This window comes from Phytophthora infestans, genomic scaffold, assembly GCF_000142945.1.
Source record: "Phytophthora infestans T30-4 supercont1.2 genomic scaffold, whole genome shotgun sequence".
Taxonomy (NCBI): domain Eukaryota; phylum Oomycota; class Peronosporomycetes; order Peronosporales; family Peronosporaceae; genus Phytophthora; species Phytophthora infestans.
In genome coordinates this window covers 1,330,729-1,349,572 of record NW_003303757.1, presented here as the reverse complement: position 1 = coordinate 1,349,572, position 18,844 = coordinate 1,330,729, and the positions used below count along the sequence as shown (strand labels likewise).

Genomic DNA, 18,844 nt, shown 5'->3' with positions numbered 1-18,844 from the left:
CCATGTCTGGCCAGGACTGCAAAAGGTCCGATGAAGCGGTGCTTCAGCTTGTTGCTGCCGACAGAGCTGACAGTGTCTAGCGGTAGGTTCCTCGTGTCTAATAGCACTAAGTCCCCCACTTTAAATACACTTAAGTTTCCTCTTCCATGTTTGTCTGAGTACTCCTTTTGTCTATCCTGGGCCGCTGCCATGGCATCGCGGACCCTGCTGACAATGTTCAGCTTGGTATCCATAAAGGATTCCACCTGTTTCCGCAGCGAAACTGGCCTCACATCCGAGACCTGGGAGGAAAGGGCTTTCCGAGCCTCTCCCCCACTTAGAATAGAGGAGTCAGTGTTTCCTCGAAGAGTGAGAGGCACTCTGGGGTGGCGGAAGCCGTTCAAGTAGAACGGCGTGAACCCCGTGGACGCGTGCACCGCGTTGTTGAGCGCAAACTCAACAACTGGAAGCTGCGTCGACCACGTACGTGGCGCTGCCGCGCACACACTGCGCAGAGTGTCCTCGAGCACTCGATTGACGCGCTCTGTTTGGCCGTCTGTCTGCGGATGATCCGCAGTGGACATCTGCAGACGAGTTCCCAGTAAAGGGAACAGCGTTTTCCAAAACGCAGCAGTGAACCGCGGGTCTCGGTCCGAGACAATCGTCTCCGGGAGACCGTGATAGCGAAACACGCCATCGACGAACAACCTTGCGGTTTGTTCGCCCGTCACAGTGACAGGAACTGGAGCAAGATGTACCATCTTGCTCAGCCGACACACGAACACCAAAATTCCGGTGTTGCCGTGTCCGTCGGCGGGAAGCCCAAAGATGAAGTCAAGACTCATCGACTTCCAACAATCAGCCGGTACGGGCAGGCTCTGTAGTGGAGCCGAAGAGTGCCCTGCGGGTTTAACCCGCTGACATGTTTCACATGTCTTGACGTACCGGGCGACCCACTTGTACATGTGGGTCCACCAGAAGGACTGAGAGACCGACAGAAAGGTCTTCTCGCGGCCCAAGTGGCCGCTGGAGGGCGCGTCATGCGCCTCCGCGAGGATGTCGAACTTCAGATCCTCGTCGTTGGGTACAACCACCCGTGGAGGATCAGTGGGCTCCACCCGATAATAGAGGAGGCCCTCCTTCAACTCATATCGGTGGAGCCGTGAGCGCTGTCGCGACGAGAGCCAGTCGGACTTCGCGCTCGTTCCGGCCTTAAGGAACTTGACGATAGGCGCGACAGCCTCATCGTCCCGATACGCCATGCGTATCCGATCATATAGATCCGTTGTCACCCGCGTGATGTGGGCCAACTCATAGTCGGGACGCCTAGAGAGGGCGTCCGCAAGCACGTTGAGCTTGCCCGGCTTGTACTCGACGCGGAAGTTATATTCCGCGAAGAAGGACAGCCACCTCGCCATCCGTTGGGAGAGGTGAGGCGAGTTAGTCGCCGTCCTCAAGGACGCGTGGTCTGTGTAGATCACAAAGGGCGTAGAGCCCAGAAGGTGAACACGGAACTTCACAAGGGCATATTTCATTGCCAGGAGCTCCTTGTCATGGACAGGGTAGTTCCGCTCGGCGGCTTTGAGCTGCCTGGACTGCAATGAGATGACTCGTTCCTGTCCAGCCGTGTCGTCCTGCAGCAATGCACACCCGATGGCGTAATCGGAGGCATCGCAGACGACGCTAAACGGCTTCGTCTCGTCCGGCAGAGCCAGGACAGGGGCCTCTTGGAGACTGGCCTTGATGCTGTCAAAAGCATCCTGGTGCTCTTGCTCCCAGCGCCAGTCGACGTCCTTCTGAAGGAGGCTCGACAAGGGCTTAGCGAAGCCCGCGTACCCAGCGCTGTACTTGTGAAGGTAGTTGGCCAAACCCAACCACTTTCGAAGATCCTTCTGGGATCGGGGCGTCGGCCATGCTGCTATGGCCTTGACCTTGTCTGGGTCAGCCCGAACGCCCACGTTGCTTACGAAGCAACCGAGAACTTTGATCTCTGGTGACGCGAAAACGCACTTGTCGATGTTGGCGTAGAGCTTGTTCGCTCGCATCACGTCCAACACTCGACGGAGGTGTCCTAGATGCACCTCCATGGCCGTCTTGCCTCCCTCGGCACGGCTATGGACGAAAATGTCGTCGAAGAACGTCTGTACGAAGGTACGCAAAGGGCGGAACAATTGCGTCACCAGGCGATTGAACGTCGCCGGGGCGTTAGACAAGCCCTGCGGCATGACGAGCCACTCCCAAAGCATGCCGCTTGGAGTGCTTACCGCGGTGAGCGGGATGTCACTCTCTCGCATCAGGATTTGGTAGTATCCGTCTACCAAATCCAGCGCACTGTACAGTACGCTCCCGGCCATGATGTTCAACAACACATCCTTTCGTGGGATCGGTGTTTGGGCCGGCACCGTTGCGTTGTTCAGCTTGTTATAAGCGTGAACCAGACGCCACTTTCCGTTCGGCTTACGAACGCAGAAAGTCGGCGTCGAGTGCGGGGATTTCGACTCCCGCACCATGCCTGCCTTCGCTTTCGCGGCGAAGAAGGCATCAATGACCTCGCACTGTTCGCGCGGGAGAGGCCATTGCCTCGTGACACAATACTTTGTGCCGGGCACGAGATCAATCTCGTGCCGTACGCCTTGATCCGGTGGGAGTTGGGTCGGTGGGTGTTTATTCACCACGTCCGCATACTCCGTCACCAAAGGATACACCGGATCCTTGGGGTTCTTGAGAATCTCAGAACCCAAGCGCGCCTGACGCTGCTTGTTCATGTCTTCCAGGACGTTCTCGTCCAAGACAGAGGAGGAGTTCAGCTCCTCCTGAGTGGTCTCAGGTCTTATGAGTACCATCTCAGCGATCTCTCCATCCTTGAGGTTGGCCAGGAAAGACTCAGCCGTCATTCCCTCGAGGTTCAGTATCTCTGCAACCTCTGGCAACGGTTCCAAGTGGACACCAGATGCCTTGACGGGTAAACCCGTCTCGCTATCGAAGATGTGATAACACTCTTCCACCGGCCTTGTCGGAGGAGCCCGGGCCCTGGACTCCGAGTCGCTTGAAGCGACGTCGATCGGAACGAAGTTCGGATCCGACTTGAGGCGGCGGCGGCGTCTTTGCCGACGGCTTCTGTGACGGGGAGCTTTGCTGCCCACGTCTAGGGATGTCGTCGCTACGACATCCGAGGCACTCGTGGCCTCGTGTGGTACTGTTGTACCCACACAGGAAGCGTGTTCCACGCCTTCCTCTTCAGTTAAGGTCTGGGCGACCGCGTGTGGCACTGTGTTACCCACACAGGAAGCGTGTTCAACGCCTTCCTCTTCAGTTAAGGTCTGGGCGACCGTGAGTGGTACTCTGTTACCCACTCTGAACACGCTGTTCTCAGTGTTCATGACAGCTGCAGCTGTCTGCGGAACTAAGTTACCCGCCTGTGGACCTAAGTTACCCACTTGGCCGGCGCCTCTTCTGGGCGCGGCCACCATCAAAACATCCTCGGAGTCGTCATATACGTCGACGACTCCCAAGCATCTGCCGGATGCTTTGGTACCCTGGCAGCCCTCGCGGGCGCCCCGGGTCCTGACAGAGGTGGGAACATGACTCACCAATGCTCTGTCGGACTGCGCAGGGCGGCTGGCACCGATTGCCTTGCCTCGCCAGTCGATCCAGGGCTCGTGCTTCTCAAGCCAGGGCATGCCCAGGATCATATCATATGGATCCATATCGAGAACAGTGAACTGTTCGAGGCTGTCAAAGTCTTCAAACTTGACAGCCAGATCCACTTGGACGTTGGGGACAGTGACGACCTTCCCGCCGGCCAGTCGCACTGACACCGTCTTGTTGCCCTTGCTTTCTCGCAAAGCTTCGGACAACTTGTTGCTGTTACGAGCAACCGTCTGGCGGCGTGCGAAATTCTTCGACGCCCCAGAGTCAATCAAGATTCTAAAGGGGTGATCGTACCCCCGTACACATCCGTGTACTACGAGCAACCCGCCGCTGCTCTTCGCCGATTCGAGAGTGCGAAGACTCTCAGGGGCTAAGTCCCCGTGGTACGCGCCACCCGCGCACCCATCACGAAGACTTAGTTCTTCCCCAGTAGGGCGCCCCGCCCCTACTGGTTCCCTGCGTTCCCCTGTCCCCGGGATCCTGGCTTCTTCCAGCGACCCTTGAGGACGGGCTTGGGGAAGGACCGTCTGCGGAGTCTTTCCGCGGGACAGTCGCGCTTGAAGTGGCCCATCTTCCCACAGCCGAAGCAGCGGATGTCACGCTGTTCGGCGGACCCGAGTTCCATGGGAACTGGTCCGTTGGGGCTTGTTCGACCGGGAGCCGACAAGGAACTCCCAGGCCACGCTGAGGCCGGCGTACGCGCCTGGCGATGGCTGTATTCTTCTTGAAGAGCCACTTGAATCGCCTCTTCAAGGGTGCTTGCCTGCACCCGGAACAGCTGAGTGCGTGCGGGGCCCACTCGAAGGCCGTCCATGAACACAGTCATCTTGATGTGTTCATTGAGTGGGTTTCCCACTAGGGACGCCGTGAGCTCCCGTATCTCTTGCACATACTCGTGCAGTTCGCGTCTTCCTTGTTTACACGCGAGGAAGCGCGAACGCTGGCGGTACTCGTAGTTCGCCGGGAGGAACGCGGCTCGGAGCTGTTCGCACAGCTGAGCCCAGGATGTGAAACATCCAGGGGATGTCGCTTCCCGAGTGTACACCCAACTCTTAGCACGACCGCTAAGGTTGGAGAGTGCAAAAGCAACACGCAGTTGCTCGGTCGAGATCAGAGCCGCGTCCATCGCGAGCTCTACTTCTCGGACCCAGAAGTGAAGGTTCTCGCCTTCCTTCCCTTCATACGGCTTTACCTTCAGCCGTATTGGCTTCGGGTGAGGCGGGTTTGCTTCCGCCGCCGGAGCCTGCAGGTTCTCCCGCACATGCGCGATGAGGCCCTGCTCGTACGCGTCGAATGCATTGACGCGCTCGAGCTGCTCAGCCGGTGTTGATACCACCAGGCTCTGCAGGGCCTCCATTTCGAAGATGCCTGCCATCTTCCGAACCGACTCGAACTGAGAGTCGTTCATATGGGAGAAGTCGTTCCTATCCATGGCAACGAACTTCGGAGGTTCAGGTAGTCTACCCGCGATGGCGTGGATTGACTACAAGTGCTACCAAGTGTGACGGGGTCACACAGCACCTTGCGCTAGAGGAAGTTATCTTCCGAGAGTATACAAACTCTCAGTGAACGGCAGTTCACAGGTCCCCTCTTTAATTAAAGAGAGCGAAGTGACCTAAATAAGGTAGATTGTAAACTGAGTATATTTATAGGTAGGTTAAGTTTGAGGTTAATACAAACTATCAGTTACCTATAGAAATGCAATGTCATTTAACCAATGGTTAGTTTTGAATGACCTTGGTACCTTGTACCAAATATCCCGGAGTATGACATGTCATACTCCTGAAGTGTGAAGTGTCACACTTCATGTAACCAGGGTACACTTAGTGCTACGTACCCCGTTACATAGTGCTTCCCCAACTATGTGGCTGGCACCAATAACCTCAAGACAACTCGCTTCTGGCTATGCCACCACGAGTGCCCTACTTGAACCGAAGCTTGACACGACAAGTGCTACTATGTCACGAAAGTAGCGAGGAAGCGTAGGAGCGTAGACGGCGAGTACGGCGCCGTAGACAGTTGTGGGGAAGGAGAGGAGTTGCTGCTCGAAAGCAAATTGAGAAGTGATTAATCAGTTAGAGTTGGCGGCTGCATGCTAGTAGCTGCCGCACAACCAGTAGTTCTTGACAACCGGATATTCACGCACGTATCCAGGTCCATCCTAAAACCTATCTTTCTCAAATCCTGATTTTCTCTGTAACTACCAATGAAAGCCTATGAATCCTAATTCTTATCTTGGTCGGAAATTTCGCACAGCGTCCCATAATCACAATTTCCGGCTGGAAGCTTGATTGTTGCAAATCTATGGGATTTTGGACCAATAGGATTGTAGTATGATGTAAAGACACGCAATCTTAAGTGTACGCTGATCAGAATAATCTGACCAGCTGAACTCAAATAATCGACGTCGCTGGTCACTGCCATGCCATTGGCTAGTGACCACCACGTCACAACGAACGCCTGCTTATCGTTGCTGCAACATGTAGCTTACATTAGCTACGTCTGAACTAATGAAGGCAGAGCCTTGACGCATCTTCTTCCGTGCTCAAGCCTTAACCTCAGCAGTGCACTCGGTCATTCCCTCAAGTTGAACAAGGGACACTCGGTTTCACACCTTTCGAGCAAAAAACTAACGGTGCACTCGATTTCCTAAAAAAAAAGCACTCGAAAGTAATATCGTTCCGCTCTTGAGTCATGCGCCCTACAACATGCTGTCGCTCTTGCAAATACTGATACCATCCAGCTTTCGACATGCCATGACGTCACGCACAGGACAACCGAAAACAAAACGCGGATCTATCTCAAACTTCGTAATTATTATCGACAACTTCGACATAATTGGCGATGGCTGCACGCAGTTTGTCGCGTCCCAATCGCGCAGATTGCGTTGTCCGATGAGTAGAAACAAGGAATCATACACTGCGTGCAACATGCGTCGAGCGATTAAACGACGCGACGTACAGCCCCCAAACTTTTAGTCGAATGCGAATGCCATCAGTAGGTCGATTGGGGTCATCTCGTAGACGACCGTGCGGTGCACGGCTTCCAGTGCCTTTAGTTGCAGGTCGACGGACCCGTCTTTTGTCGGGTTCAGCGCACTTGTCACACCCACCGCAGCGCTGGGAGGAGTGCGCACATCACCGTAAGAACGCACCAGGAGTAGGATGCCGTCACCGCTCACGAGCAGCAGCGGGTCTCGTCAGGATCAACAACTCGCATGGCTACAGCTGTGTTTGAGTAGTTTATGTGGTCAACACCAACATTAAGTACTTTGAATGGGCACAATCGACTTAAAACTTCACAGCACCCAAGTGACGACCATGAGCTCGCAGCGCGGCAACGTGAAAAAGCGCGCGCCCAAGCATCAGAATGCGTTCGCGTTTAAGCACAACCCCAAGTCCAGGAAGACGGAGCGCATCATGTCTATGCCCATTCATGGACTCTGCGAGAAATGCCGCAAGCAGATCGAATGGCGCAAGAAATACCGCAAGTACAAGCCACTCACGCAGCCAGGCTCCTGGTACGTCGCACTACTGTTTTTGCAATGCGCTATGAACTATATAAAAACAAAAACCATTGTCTAATTATGAGATGGAGAGACTGACTGCTGCTGTTTGTTCACCCGGCTGCAGTATTTACTGCCATCAGAAGACAGTGACATCAGCCTATCATGCCTCTTGTGACCCCTGCGCCAAGGTAGAAAAAATAAACTAGTCTTGACGACGCTGGGGCATTGCAGTATCGATGTGCTGACTCGTTGTGGCTGTGTGCTCATGCAGGAGCGAGACATTTGTGCCAAGTGCTGCTTGGCCAAGGAGATCGTGGCGAGGTGCGTACCGTGGACCTGCAGCTTATCCGAGAAACCACTCCAGATTATTAACTAGCTTTACAATGTTGTTGTTCTTGTGTTTTTGTTGCTGTATGCCAGCGAGCAAGAGCTGCTGGCGGAACACGAGAAGAAGGAGCGTGAGTTTGAAAATACGCTGGAAGGCATGCGTGAACGCGACCGTCGTGCATACCTACGCAAGTTGGAGAAGGAGAAAGAGGCAATTACCAACAGAGAAAGTGTGGATAGCGCTGAAGGCAACGCCTACGAGTCGTACGACGAGGACGATGAGGGCATGCAGTAAAAGACGGTTTTTGACCAATAAAAAACGTTGAAATTGCCATTTTCAGTCACATCTTCATTCTCGCGATGGTGTCGCAGTCGACGCAAGAGGCATGGGAGAAATGGTGGCACACGACCAAGAGTGGCAGCATCCAAACTTACGTGTCCATCGTGCTCTTCTTCCTCTCCACAGTCTTAGCCAACCCCATTGCGCGCTGCCTCTTCTGGAGCGTTCGCAAAGCTTGCCCCAAGAAATGGATGTACGTCTTTAAGAAATGCCATAAATTTGCCAATATTAACGGCCACAACTGCAGATGGCCCGATGATGCTCGGGTGATGATGATGTGGCAGACATCGCTAATATGTCGAGCCGGATTGCTGTGGATCGCTGTCCTAGTCTCGAGACTGTCTCTGCTGCTGTACGAATGGCCGGTGTGGGTTTTCGGTCTCTGCTTCATCATCTGGATGGACTCGGGTGGCAATGTGCTGCGAGAGGTCATTGTTCGCAAAGGAGTGGTGGGCTACAAGAAGGACGAGAAGGCTGGGCGCATGACGCTGCTGTACGAAGGCAGCACACTGGCCAAACTGCTGTTACTCATACTGATCGTCTACACGTACTACGTCGGGCCTCAGATTGAGGACTCGAACGAGCTGAGACTGCTGTTCTCAGTGGGCTTTTTCGTGTCCATTGCGCTGGCTGCGTTACCTCTGGTACGACAAGTCAAGCTCGCATGTGTGTCGATAATGTTCTCATGTCAGTGCTGTCTTGTATCGCTCTGTAGCTGCGCAATGTCATGGGGGCGCACTACATGTTTTTAGCCAACATGCTGCAGTTAGACTCGCGCATCTATCTACACGGCTCGAGGAAGGGCAACATCTGCGATGCGCCACTGGGTTTCATCGTGCTGGCCACTCCAGACAATACCAAGACGTTCATCCCTGCAGGCGGCACAGTTAGCAACACGACCGAAGTTTATCACAGGTTTCTGTGGCCACTTCGACTGGACGTCCGAGTTCCAGCAGACATCCCAGCGAAGCGTGTGCGTGAGTTCGTACAAGACATGGACAAGTTGCTCTTCTGGGACCCTGTGGTTGTTATCGCACCCGACGGAACTGCCACGTTGGACGTCGAGGGAACTTCCTCCTTCATGGATGCCTCGACACCACGTGAAAGTTGTAGCGCCCCTGGGTTTACGAACGCCGAGGCATCTGAAATGACGGCCAAGCTGTTGTTTGATGAGAATCGACAAGAGGAGGAGAGAATTATCCAACGTGCACGAGGCAATGAGGGATATGTGGCCTTGGAGCCCAACAAACGATGGGTCGTGCAGTTCCGCACGTTCGTCCAGGCCACGCAGAAAAAGCTCTTCCGTCAAACGCGAGCTGCAGTAAGTCGTTCGTTCCGTGCTTGTATTTTTCAGGGTCTCTGTGAACTGACTGTTGACATTTTTTGGTGTAGTACATCGAGGCCATCACGAAGCTGATGGAGAAACAAGGAGCAGCTTTTGGAGCGCGGGCTTCTGTTACTGAGGCTCAATCTGCCGATGCAGATTAAAGAGCTCACATTTAACCGGCGACGGCATTCAGGAGCCGACTATCTCGCTGCTTTTCGCGGACCTGGTCCAACCGCATACTGACCTCTATCGTCGACATGTACAGCGCTATATCCCCGTCGTCGGGTAGAACCTGGAGCAAGTCTTCAGGGCTGAGAGTCAAGCACACGTGGTTGAGAATATTCTCCAGGATCGCGCTCTCCTCCGCCTGTACAACAAAAAGCAACGTGAGTCAAATGATAATTATGCACAAGTTTATGCACTCCATACCTCTGTTGCATTCTCGGAAATGGACGACAGTGTGCTGATCAAGAAGCGCCACTCATCCAGTGTAACGCAGAAGCTCTTACCGTACGGCAAGAATAAGTTAATGAAGTCGGCACGTTGTGCGATGAGTTTCAATCCGTCCACCGTTCTGCGCCAAATGAACAGGTTATTGCGTCAGTAAGAGCTTCCGAATAAGAGACAATTGCTACGTACCTGGAAACGCGAGGCAGAGTGAGGAGAACAACGAGAGCAGCCAAATCGTTCTCGAGTTTCCACGGCATCTGATCAGAAGACTCGACGTCGAGCACTTGGTACACCGATAGAACGTCCTGAGGGCGAATTAAGGCCTTCTGATGCAGCAGTCCCAGCGCCTGATAGAAAAGATATTCCAGGGTTCTGCGAAGTCTTGGCGTCTCTGGCAGACAGCGCGTCTTCAAGTACTCTTGCACCCATCCCGGGAGAGTCCCATGAGGAGCTGATTGTGAGACTATCGGCTCAAACAGATCACACACAGTCGCCTCCACACGCCCGTGGTCGTCGCTATTCTGTGACCCGTGGAAGCAAGAGCACAACTTGACACACAGACGCGTCAACTCTGCCGCCACCGCCGCCTTGGCACTCTGCAGATCTTCTTCGTCGTCTTGTACTTCCTCCCTCTCACTCAACTGCTCAAGCGTCGGGAACATCTGAAGCACGAACACCAGGAAGCGAAGGACAAGCACCTGATCAGGAACGAATGCCGTATCCTGGTCATCGGACGAAGACGATCCACTCGAAGCAATTTTTGATGCTGATGGCGCTGCGGCATCGCCAATCGCAGTCAAGCAAAACAATAACGTGGACTGAATCGTTTCTTGGCGGCCGATTGCGTTGTTGAAAATCCGCTCCAAGATGTCCAAGTATCTTGACGGAGCCTTCTCCAGAAGTGCCTTGGTTAATTTCGAGCTGGAGAAGTGTCTGGTGTAGCCTGGCCCGCCCTTATCGATCGTTACCTCTTGAACAAGCAGGTCTGGATGTGTCACTGTCAAGTGGATCAGCGCATCTACGTGGTTCACCAACAAATCGTCCACTATCGCCACCATGTTGGGATGCGAGCACTGCTGAGTAAAAGTCTCGTCTGGAGTGTCAAGCGCATCCCAACCTTCACGTGGGAACGTAGCACCACGCAGCACTAATACAAGTCTTGCAATTTTGACGAGGACGCTGTGGCTCGACGATTCCTCCAACTTCTCAAGCGCAAATGCGATGTCTTCCAGTGTCCACTTCAAGGACGAGTCCACAATCAACCGTGAAAGTTGTTCGGGAAAGTATTTGCCATAGTGCAACAACACAATCCTCGTGAACTTCGCGTCATCGGCACTTGCCTTTTGCTTTTGTTGAGGGGCACAAACGTCAGCAAGCGATTCGGGCGGGGGGAACACGAAAGCCTCGAGATATTTCCCCGTTGCTCGGATAACCTCCGAGCGGTCCACTATCCCAACGATCGCCTGAAGTCGCTGCATCACTTCAATCGAAGGAACGTTCGACGCAACAAACAAGAGCGCAGCGCGCTCTAAGTTGCGATGGTGTTTCGACATGAAAACTGCCGCCAGAACAGCTGCACATTCCCCAGCGAGACGGTCGTATAGCTTCGTCTCAAGCTCAAGAGCCAGCTCCTCCTTTCGGTCGGATATCGAGACAGCCGCTTCTTTTCGAGTAGCACCATTACTGGAGGCAAGACGAAGCAGATCGGAGCCCACGTCAGCACGATAGCGATACAATGAGAACAAACTGAGCAATAAGTCGATCTGGAACGGCTTCATGTCGCCATCGGTAGACAACACGCCTTGCCGCACATACGAAAAGACCAAAGACGGCGGACTTTGCTGGAAAATCAGGATACTACGTTGAGATTGGTCTTCTGTACTGTCGAGAGGCGGACGCAGTTCAAACTCAGCCTCTGGAAGACGCTCAGCTGCAGCGAGACTAGCCATGTGCATGATATCATGCCGATACGCCAACGAACTTACTTGCGGTAGTAATACAACGTACGAATCTAGTGCAGCAAGCTGAGATACCGGGTATGGGATAGGCTGTGTGCACAGGAGTTGAGGTTGCGACGGCTGAGGCACTAGCGACTTGCTTAATGCGCGACTGGCGGCCATGAAGTGACACGGACTCCAAATGGACCAGACTTGTAGGCCTGACAGCGTCGCAACAAACAGAAACGAGCTGTTGGCTGTGATGCTAGTGACTGCAGACGTGAAGGTGTAGTGCATCACCACACGCCCAGACTCCGTCGAGCTGTCGGCTTCGCCGTCTTCTTCGTCTTCGCTCTCCACACTTGTAAACGAGTCTCGACTCTGTCCCACCACAACTTTCCCCATTTTAATCGGCTTGTGCATACCCCTCGACTTTGTTCGCTCGCCCTTGCCCAGCACTTTCTTGGACATTTTCTTCCTGGTGGAATCGACTTCTTCCGACAAGAAATAATACAGAAAAGCATGTTTGTCCGTCGCTACCAGTAGACGCGTGTAGCTCCTCGTCTCGACGCAAACTCTGTTGTCGATGGTCTCCGGGAGGAACTTGAGTGATCGAACACTGTGATTCGGCGGCAAATAGCGTTGCAGCAGCACACTCACGTCGTCCTCTCCGATAAAGTACGACATGGCTTGGTTTGTACGAATATCCTGGCTTTTTACCAGCCCTGCAAGGTTCCACACTTCCTGCTGAGCTTCGTTGCGTCCCAGTACCATGGGCGTTTGTTCCTGCTCGTCAAAGATCCGTCGTTCATCTTGTTCACGTCTTGTATCGGCTTCTACTGTGCTGTAGGCTGAGCACGATACTGGAACCTCAACAAATGCGTTCAAGTCTTCAAAACTCGAGATCTCCACACATTGTGACGAGTCTGGAGGTACTCCGTCTCCGTCTTCTTGTTTACCATTGTGGTCCTCGATGGTCAGTGTCTTTTCCAGCCCTGCGTCCACTTTCGGCGCCTCCTCGACGTCGTTGGAGCTCCTAACGTGGATCTCCATGACCCGAACCTCTGTCTGTGACGCAAAGGCAACATAGACACCATGGATAGCCACGTACTCGACTTGTAGGAAGGCGTGACGCTGTGCCATGTCCACCGTAAGCTCCATGACGTGTTCGAAGAAGCCGTGGCTACATTGCCAGATGTTAAGCACTGAACCCATTGCTACTACAACGCGGCCTGTGAAGCTGCACACGGCCACGCAGTCCGCCTTGCGGTTGGATGATGGGCTCTCCAACACGCCTAGAGGCAATGTGTAGCCGCGCACCATTTTGCGCTCGCGCCAGTCGTGGTAGACGCACAGGAAGGTCTCGGCGTCCTCATCGTCGTCATCCCCCTTCACGTCGCTTTCTAGTGTCACCAAACTGTCCGAAAAGCTTGTGTAGTGCAGCGTGTACACACGACTGTGGATACACGAGAACTCGTGTAGCAGTGCCGAGCACGAGGCCGCATACACGCGGATCACACCCTCTCGACCGCTAGCCACGGCAAACGTTGCGTCGGCCGTCGTCCTCGATGCGCTGGCCAGCGTCTGTGTGTCGTCCGTCGCCGCTCCCAGCGCTAGCGACCGCACGAACAGCGACTCCATCTTGAAGGGATAATTCTTGATGGTGGATACACATGTGTACAGAACACCAAAACAAATTTTATGAAATTTGTATTGCATTATTGGCAAACGCGAGCAAGACGAATATGACGCCGGTTGACGTTGACAATGCGGAACCCTTCGCGTTGCAGTAATTGATCGTCAATTTACTGATAAAAACGGTCGACATGCGCTTCAGTAGCGTTGTAACCTTTTAGTTAATCGTCGACTCGCTTGATATATTCGAAATGTGCACGTTACGTTACTAACCAATAAATAGTACTTTTGCAACGCGCGATCCGTTTTCCGGCGATAACCGTCCTCATTGTTATGCCGATGGAAGCTTGAGGCCCTTCACGTTCTTGACGTACATGTAAAGGATTGGCTCCTTGCGCCTTGCAACTTCAATATCTACAAGCGAGGACGACGCCAAATAAGATACGGCTGTGTATGATTCATGGTTTCTGAGTTTCCTGTTAGTAGGTTGCGTGCAGAGCTCTCTGAATCCTCGACGCACTGTCTCGCTCGTTGCTTGTCAAGCTTTCGTACGTGCGTCAGCGCTTGACGACAGTCCATTCAAACGGCGCGATCGGATAACTGTCATCGAGGTATTCTGCGAAAAGCTCCTGAGCGACTATCTATCTATCTGCCTCGGTCACTTCAGTTCTAGCAGCGGACCAGTCATTAGATATCTACACGCATCAATCTATTTACCGACGGCCATGTCAATGCTGCTTCCGAAAAAGATAATGAGCGCGCGTAGCTCTGCTGAACCGGACCCGAAGGCGTTGCCATTGGCGCTGATCAAAAAGAAGAGCCCGCTGCTGCCGTCACTGAGCGCGCGATCCCCGTTCGCGAGCTGCGCGTCTATGACCAAAAGCTTTTTATCCAGGGCGTTCCCGTCACCGAACAAGAAGCTTTGGAAATCCCAGAGCAGTCCGACGGGTGTAGACGACCATACCGATTCGAGTATGGCTTCTGATGAGCAGGACGACGAAGCCGCAAGAGGGGAAATCTGCGAGATTATTGTGGTGGCCATCCAGAAGGTCACAGACTTAGGGTCCGACGCGGTCGAAGAGCAGGTCCGCGTGAGTACACTCGGCCCGGGAAAACTACAGAAATCGTCGATCTGGGGCTCCGCTAAGTGGTCACAGGGCCAGTTGCAATTGCCGCACCGCTTGGCTTGCACCGTCCGAAGTGGCGCGGCGACCAAGGCCTCCTCTCAGCCCGAGCGCTGCGACAACGAGTTTACCTTTGACGAGAAGTTCGTCTTTGAGCGTCGGGAGAACGACGCGCAATACCATGATGTGACTATCGAGGTATCAGCCGTCGCACCGGGTTTCGGTAGGAAGCACCGGCTTGGTCAAGTTGCAGTGGATCTGGACGCCGCGTTCGCGCAGGCCTCAGGTCCGATCTACGAACGCTGTAACCTGACGATGGCGGACGGCTCGGACTCGGGCGTTGAGATCCACTACGTGCTTCACCGTCTGGAAGTGCAAAATGCGACGGCCGCTGCCGCGTCGCGTGTGCTCACTCGGTCAAGCACGAGTCTGAACGACGACGACGACATGGACGCCTGCGGGCAGATCTTCCCTGATTTGTGGTATCTTTGCTAAGTTAGGATCGCTACTGCATTTAGCGACGACAAATAAGTAAGGAGACGAATGAAGGCTCCAGTAATATCATGCAGTTTTCTACGACGAGTACATTTCCTCAGCGGATTTTATCAATGCTTCTAACCGCCAAACCGAACATGAGCTCGATGTGATCACCTCAGTGTCTACATGTACGCTGATGATGAGATTTGCACGAACGAATTTCAAATATGCAATATCATCTCTTTGAAATTCAATCAACCTGTAATATACATGTACTGCAATATCAGCACACACGTGCTCGGAAAGGTCCGCCTTGGCTCGGCTTTTACGAGGTTGACTGTGACTCCCACATTGGTATGTGAAGATGCCAGAATCTGGCTCAGATGGCAACGCCGCAAGTCTCCGCTTGCGGGCACATTCTGCTGACTTGCTGGTCGTAGTGTTGCTTTTCAAAAGTCAGAAACGGCATTTTTCTATGCATTACTTAAATCAAGTTTAACAACTGAATGCTTGGTGTGTGACACACGGCATAGAGCTGTAGCCGCCAGTCTCCATAGTCGTTTAGACAGCAGCACGAACTCCAGCTCAGGCGGGTCGCGCTAGCTGCTTCTAATCTGTCGATCTTCCATCAACGTCGCCTCGATGGTGCTCCGCCGCGCTCCTCCCAGCGAGGATGAGGGGTCGTCTTTCTCGTCTACATCCACCATGGACTCTGACTACGAGATTCCTGTTGCGCTGCAGCGACTGCATGTGTGGAGCAACGAGCGCGTATCTACCAAGGTCTCACAGGCACTCAATACTATGAATACAATTCGCGAAAGTGAGTCAATGCGCTTCAGCATGGTTACAGCCAACAAGTGGAAGAAAATGGGCTATCATCCTTACAAACCTGACGCGTCAGGTTACACAGCCCTCCACCGCGCTGCCAAACGCGGCGACGAGGCTGTCGTGGCCTCACTACTCGCCATGTATGACGGTAAAGCGATTGACTTGGCATCCATCCAGTCCTACAAGCAGCAGCAGATTGCGCTGCATATTGCAGCTAAGTACGGAAACCTCGAGGCCGCGCGACTGCTGGCCGAGCCAGAATTCCGAGAACTCGTCAACATGCCAGATCGCAATGGCAACACACCACTACACTTTGCCGCCACATGTTCAGCACCGTCAGCGTCGGATGTAGTGGCGCTACTACTGCTGCGAGGTGCGGACCCGACTATTAAGAGCAAGCGAGACGTCTTCCCGATTATCGCCCACGTTCTCACAGCACAGGACGATGACCCGGAGATTGTACAGTTACTGATGAAGAGCGGCAGCGACCCAAACACTATCGACGGGACTGGCAATACTGTGCTGCATATTGCTGTGTCACAGGGACTGTGGAAGGTCGCAGCGGCTCTCGTAAGAGAGCACGCGGGCATGACCATCCGTAATAACCAAGGTGTGATGGTTCTAGATATTCTATCGCCGCCACAACTGGCATGGCTGGCCAAGTTTATCATACACCCACCAGAGTGGGTACCCTACGAAACTCAACGCTCGTGTATGGTGTGCTCACGTAAGTTCGGACTTCTGGTTCGGCGCCACCACTGCCGACTATGCGGGCGCATTTGCTGCGGTCCGTGCTCCAAGTACAAGCGTCGTCTCCCCTTTACAGATATGTCCATCAAGCCGACAAGTAAGGGGCGCGACCAGATGATGAAGGTCTGCAGTACTTGCATTACCGTCCGTGAAGTCGTGAACGAGGACTTGTCGTGGAGAACCGCCACGGCAGATCGGTTGATTGCAAGCGACGCTGTTATCGACTATGATGATGATTTTTAGTGGAGAAAATCTTCGAATGAAGAAGATCGGGATTCATCGAACAGTGGAAGAATGATGCTCACGCGCGAGCGCTCTTCCTGTGTCGCTAATCTACAGTTCTCCACGGAAATTGGCTGTACCTTACCAAATTATCGGTGCATTTTCTGGTCTTGTTACCTTGAATGCACTATTCGAATAAATCGAAGTTAGTTTTACAACTCACTCAAGAGCTGTGGGCGACTGTGATCAGAATGTTTGCAGGTTTACCAGGTCGCTCACCTGCTTCACATAGAGTACAATCTCCTGTTTGCTCTCTGGCCGATGATACTGTAACCAATGCAAAGCATGCATCAACACGTCGATGCAGAAATGTCAGCGTTTTGACAGCGCTTTTACGATCTTGCTGCCATCTGGATTTGATGTTCGTATAGAGCGATGGACGGACTCAAGCTTCAGCCAGGAAACCAAGGAGTGTGCTTTTGTTTTTTTCTGTTATTAATCTTCCAGCGCTCGCCGGATTAACAGCACACTATAACCTCTCGCTTCTCCTTTTTTCTGGTCCGTTTATTGATGGCAGCTTGCAATCGTCTACGCCTGGTAGGCGCCGTGCGTGGGCAGCATCATCGGGCCTCCTTCTTTCATGCTAAACGCAAACAAATTGTTAGCACCCGTGTAACCTGTTGAGCAATTTATCCCGTCTCAACGCCAGCGTACCTCTTGAAGTAGTAGTAGAGGAAATCCGCCATCATCAACATGTGGCCTATCTGCACGAAGATAACCATGTAGCCGACGTGCTGACCGGCGTCCTTCTCGCCGAGCTCATGGTACGACGAGAACCAAAACACTAGGTGCAGGAAGCTACCGAACGCCAGAGCGTACACAAAGTGAGAAATACACGACTCCACAGCACCTCCGCCCTGTAAAATGATAGCAAAATAGGTAAGATACCGCACACCAAGCACGCAGAATAACTTCTTCAGCACGTACGCGCTTCTGGAACATAAACAGCTGCGGCAGGATGGCAACGGCCTCGATGTACAGCGCGATGGTCCAGGAAACGTCCGAAAACCAATTGCGGTTCAAGTTTGGGTGGATCAGCTATACAAGAACAAAATACCAAGTCAGTGAAAGCCCCATTTTGCCCGCTAGCAGCATAAACCTGCACAAAACTGCACGCACCATGCCGAACAAGATGCAGGGCAGCAAGATGTAGAGTGCGCCGAGTTCCGTAGGTACGTGCAGCCATCCAAACGTGTCGTAGCGCAGCTCATAGGTCGAGTTGAAGCGCGTAGTGACGAGGTAGATGACACCGCAGCAAAGCGTGAGAGCCACGATCTCAAGGAACGAGTAGAGCCAGTCGCCACTTCGGTCGTAGGGCAGGTAGCCCTGGTAGCGTAGGATGGAGCTTAAGCGGAAGAGGAACACGAACGCGTACAGCTCCAGCGTCTTAAGCGACAGACCGGCCACCGAGCGCTGCGAGAAAGCCTTAAAGATCAGGAAGGCGAAGCCGAAGGCGCGCACGAACGCGCCCATGGTCTGTAAAGAGTCATTTTAACATCCATCAACGGGTCAGCATACGCTCGAGGATGTTAAGTTTTAGCTCTAGGATGGTACCATAAGGAAGGAGAAGTCGCCATCGCTGAACAAGTGGTAGCAGAAGAACACGACCACCACGAACCCAGACCACAGAGCAATGTTGCTCTTGTGAGTCGTCAGGAAGGCGCTGAAAGGGGGAAAGAACAACCCGAATTAGGTACAGAATGTACATGAGATGGAAGTCCAGGTCCACGTACGCGCCGGTGGACTTGTCTTTGCTGTTCAGGTCCATCATGGTTGGCTACAAATTACTTTAGTTCGCGGGGGAGCCTCGCTTCAAAAGATAATGGCGACGTGGAATGCCTACAGGGCACCTTGGCGAAGATTTCCGGTCGTCCGACCGTAAATTCGAGTCTGGCCTGGGATTGGCCGAAAATACCAGATGGGAGATAAGAAAAGCGGAAACGGAGCAATCATTTCGAGACTCGTGGTGTTCACCACACCGATGAACACCACACTGCAAGATTGGCTTTGCCCATGAGTGGCGTCGAACAAGGACACGTAGGAGATTGCTGAAGCTGCACTACGCACTACTACAGTAGTATAACAGTACTGATAGAGCATCAAGAGGACTGCAGTTTGCACAAGTCCCTGTAGGGACTGAATTAGTGTTTTAAAGACTATAAGCTTTATGAGAAGTCAAATCCCTCATTAAAAAAATGCTCTCTACACATTTATCCGATAGTAAGTGGA

General features: G+C 53.1%; 6 protein-coding genes across 6 annotated transcripts; 4 read left to right on the top strand and 2 right to left on the bottom strand.

Moving 5' to 3' along the window:
* Positions 1-6,950: 6,950 nt before the first annotated feature.
* On the top strand, positions 6,951-7,760 carry PITG_01406 (uncharacterized protein; the record flags this gene model as incomplete). The annotated part of the gene is made up of 4 exons (XM_002908028.1): positions 6,951-7,150; positions 7,263-7,326; positions 7,410-7,463; positions 7,563-7,760. The coding sequence occupies 4 exons, from the start codon at positions 6,951-6,953 to the stop codon at positions 7,758-7,760; spliced, it is 516 nt and encodes a 171-aa protein (XP_002908074.1).
* A 63-nt stretch (positions 7,761-7,823) lies between these two features.
* PITG_01405 (uncharacterized protein) lies at positions 7,824-9,693 on the top strand (the record flags this gene model as incomplete). Its single annotated transcript, XM_002908027.1, has 4 exons — positions 7,824-7,998; positions 8,053-8,458; positions 8,521-9,126; positions 9,198-9,693. The coding sequence occupies 4 exons, from the start codon at positions 7,826-7,828 to the stop codon at positions 9,291-9,293; spliced, it is 1,281 nt and encodes a 426-aa protein (XP_002908073.1).
* On the bottom strand, positions 9,305-13,160 carry PITG_01404 (uncharacterized protein; the record flags this gene model as incomplete). The annotated part of the gene is made up of 5 exons (XM_002908026.1): positions 9,305-9,490; positions 9,562-9,706; positions 9,772-9,821; positions 9,867-10,658; positions 10,731-13,160. The coding sequence occupies 5 exons, from the start codon at positions 13,158-13,160 to the stop codon at positions 9,305-9,307; spliced, it is 3,603 nt and encodes a 1,200-aa protein (XP_002908072.1).
* A 719-nt stretch (positions 13,161-13,879) lies between these two features.
* Positions 13,880-14,773, top strand: PITG_01403 (uncharacterized protein; the record flags this gene model as incomplete). The annotated part of the gene is made up of 2 exons (XM_002908025.1): positions 13,880-14,188; positions 14,276-14,773. The coding sequence occupies 2 exons, from the start codon at positions 13,880-13,882 to the stop codon at positions 14,771-14,773; spliced, it is 807 nt and encodes a 268-aa protein (XP_002908071.1).
* Positions 14,774-15,397: 624 nt separating this feature from the next.
* PITG_01402 (myosin-like protein) lies at positions 15,398-16,563 on the top strand (the record flags this gene model as incomplete). Its single annotated transcript, XM_002908024.1, has 2 exons — positions 15,398-16,486; positions 16,543-16,563. The coding sequence occupies 2 exons, from the start codon at positions 15,398-15,400 to the stop codon at positions 16,561-16,563; spliced, it is 1,110 nt and encodes a 369-aa protein (XP_002908070.1).
* Positions 16,564-17,030: 467 nt separating this feature from the next.
* PITG_01401 (uncharacterized protein) lies at positions 17,031-18,386 on the bottom strand (the record flags this gene model as incomplete). Its single annotated transcript, XM_002908023.1, has 6 exons — positions 17,031-17,198; positions 17,270-17,472; positions 17,543-17,653; positions 17,735-18,091; positions 18,170-18,278; positions 18,361-18,386. The coding sequence occupies 6 exons, from the start codon at positions 18,384-18,386 to the stop codon at positions 17,144-17,146; spliced, it is 861 nt and encodes a 286-aa protein (XP_002908069.1).
* Positions 18,387-18,844: the final 458 nt, after the last annotated feature.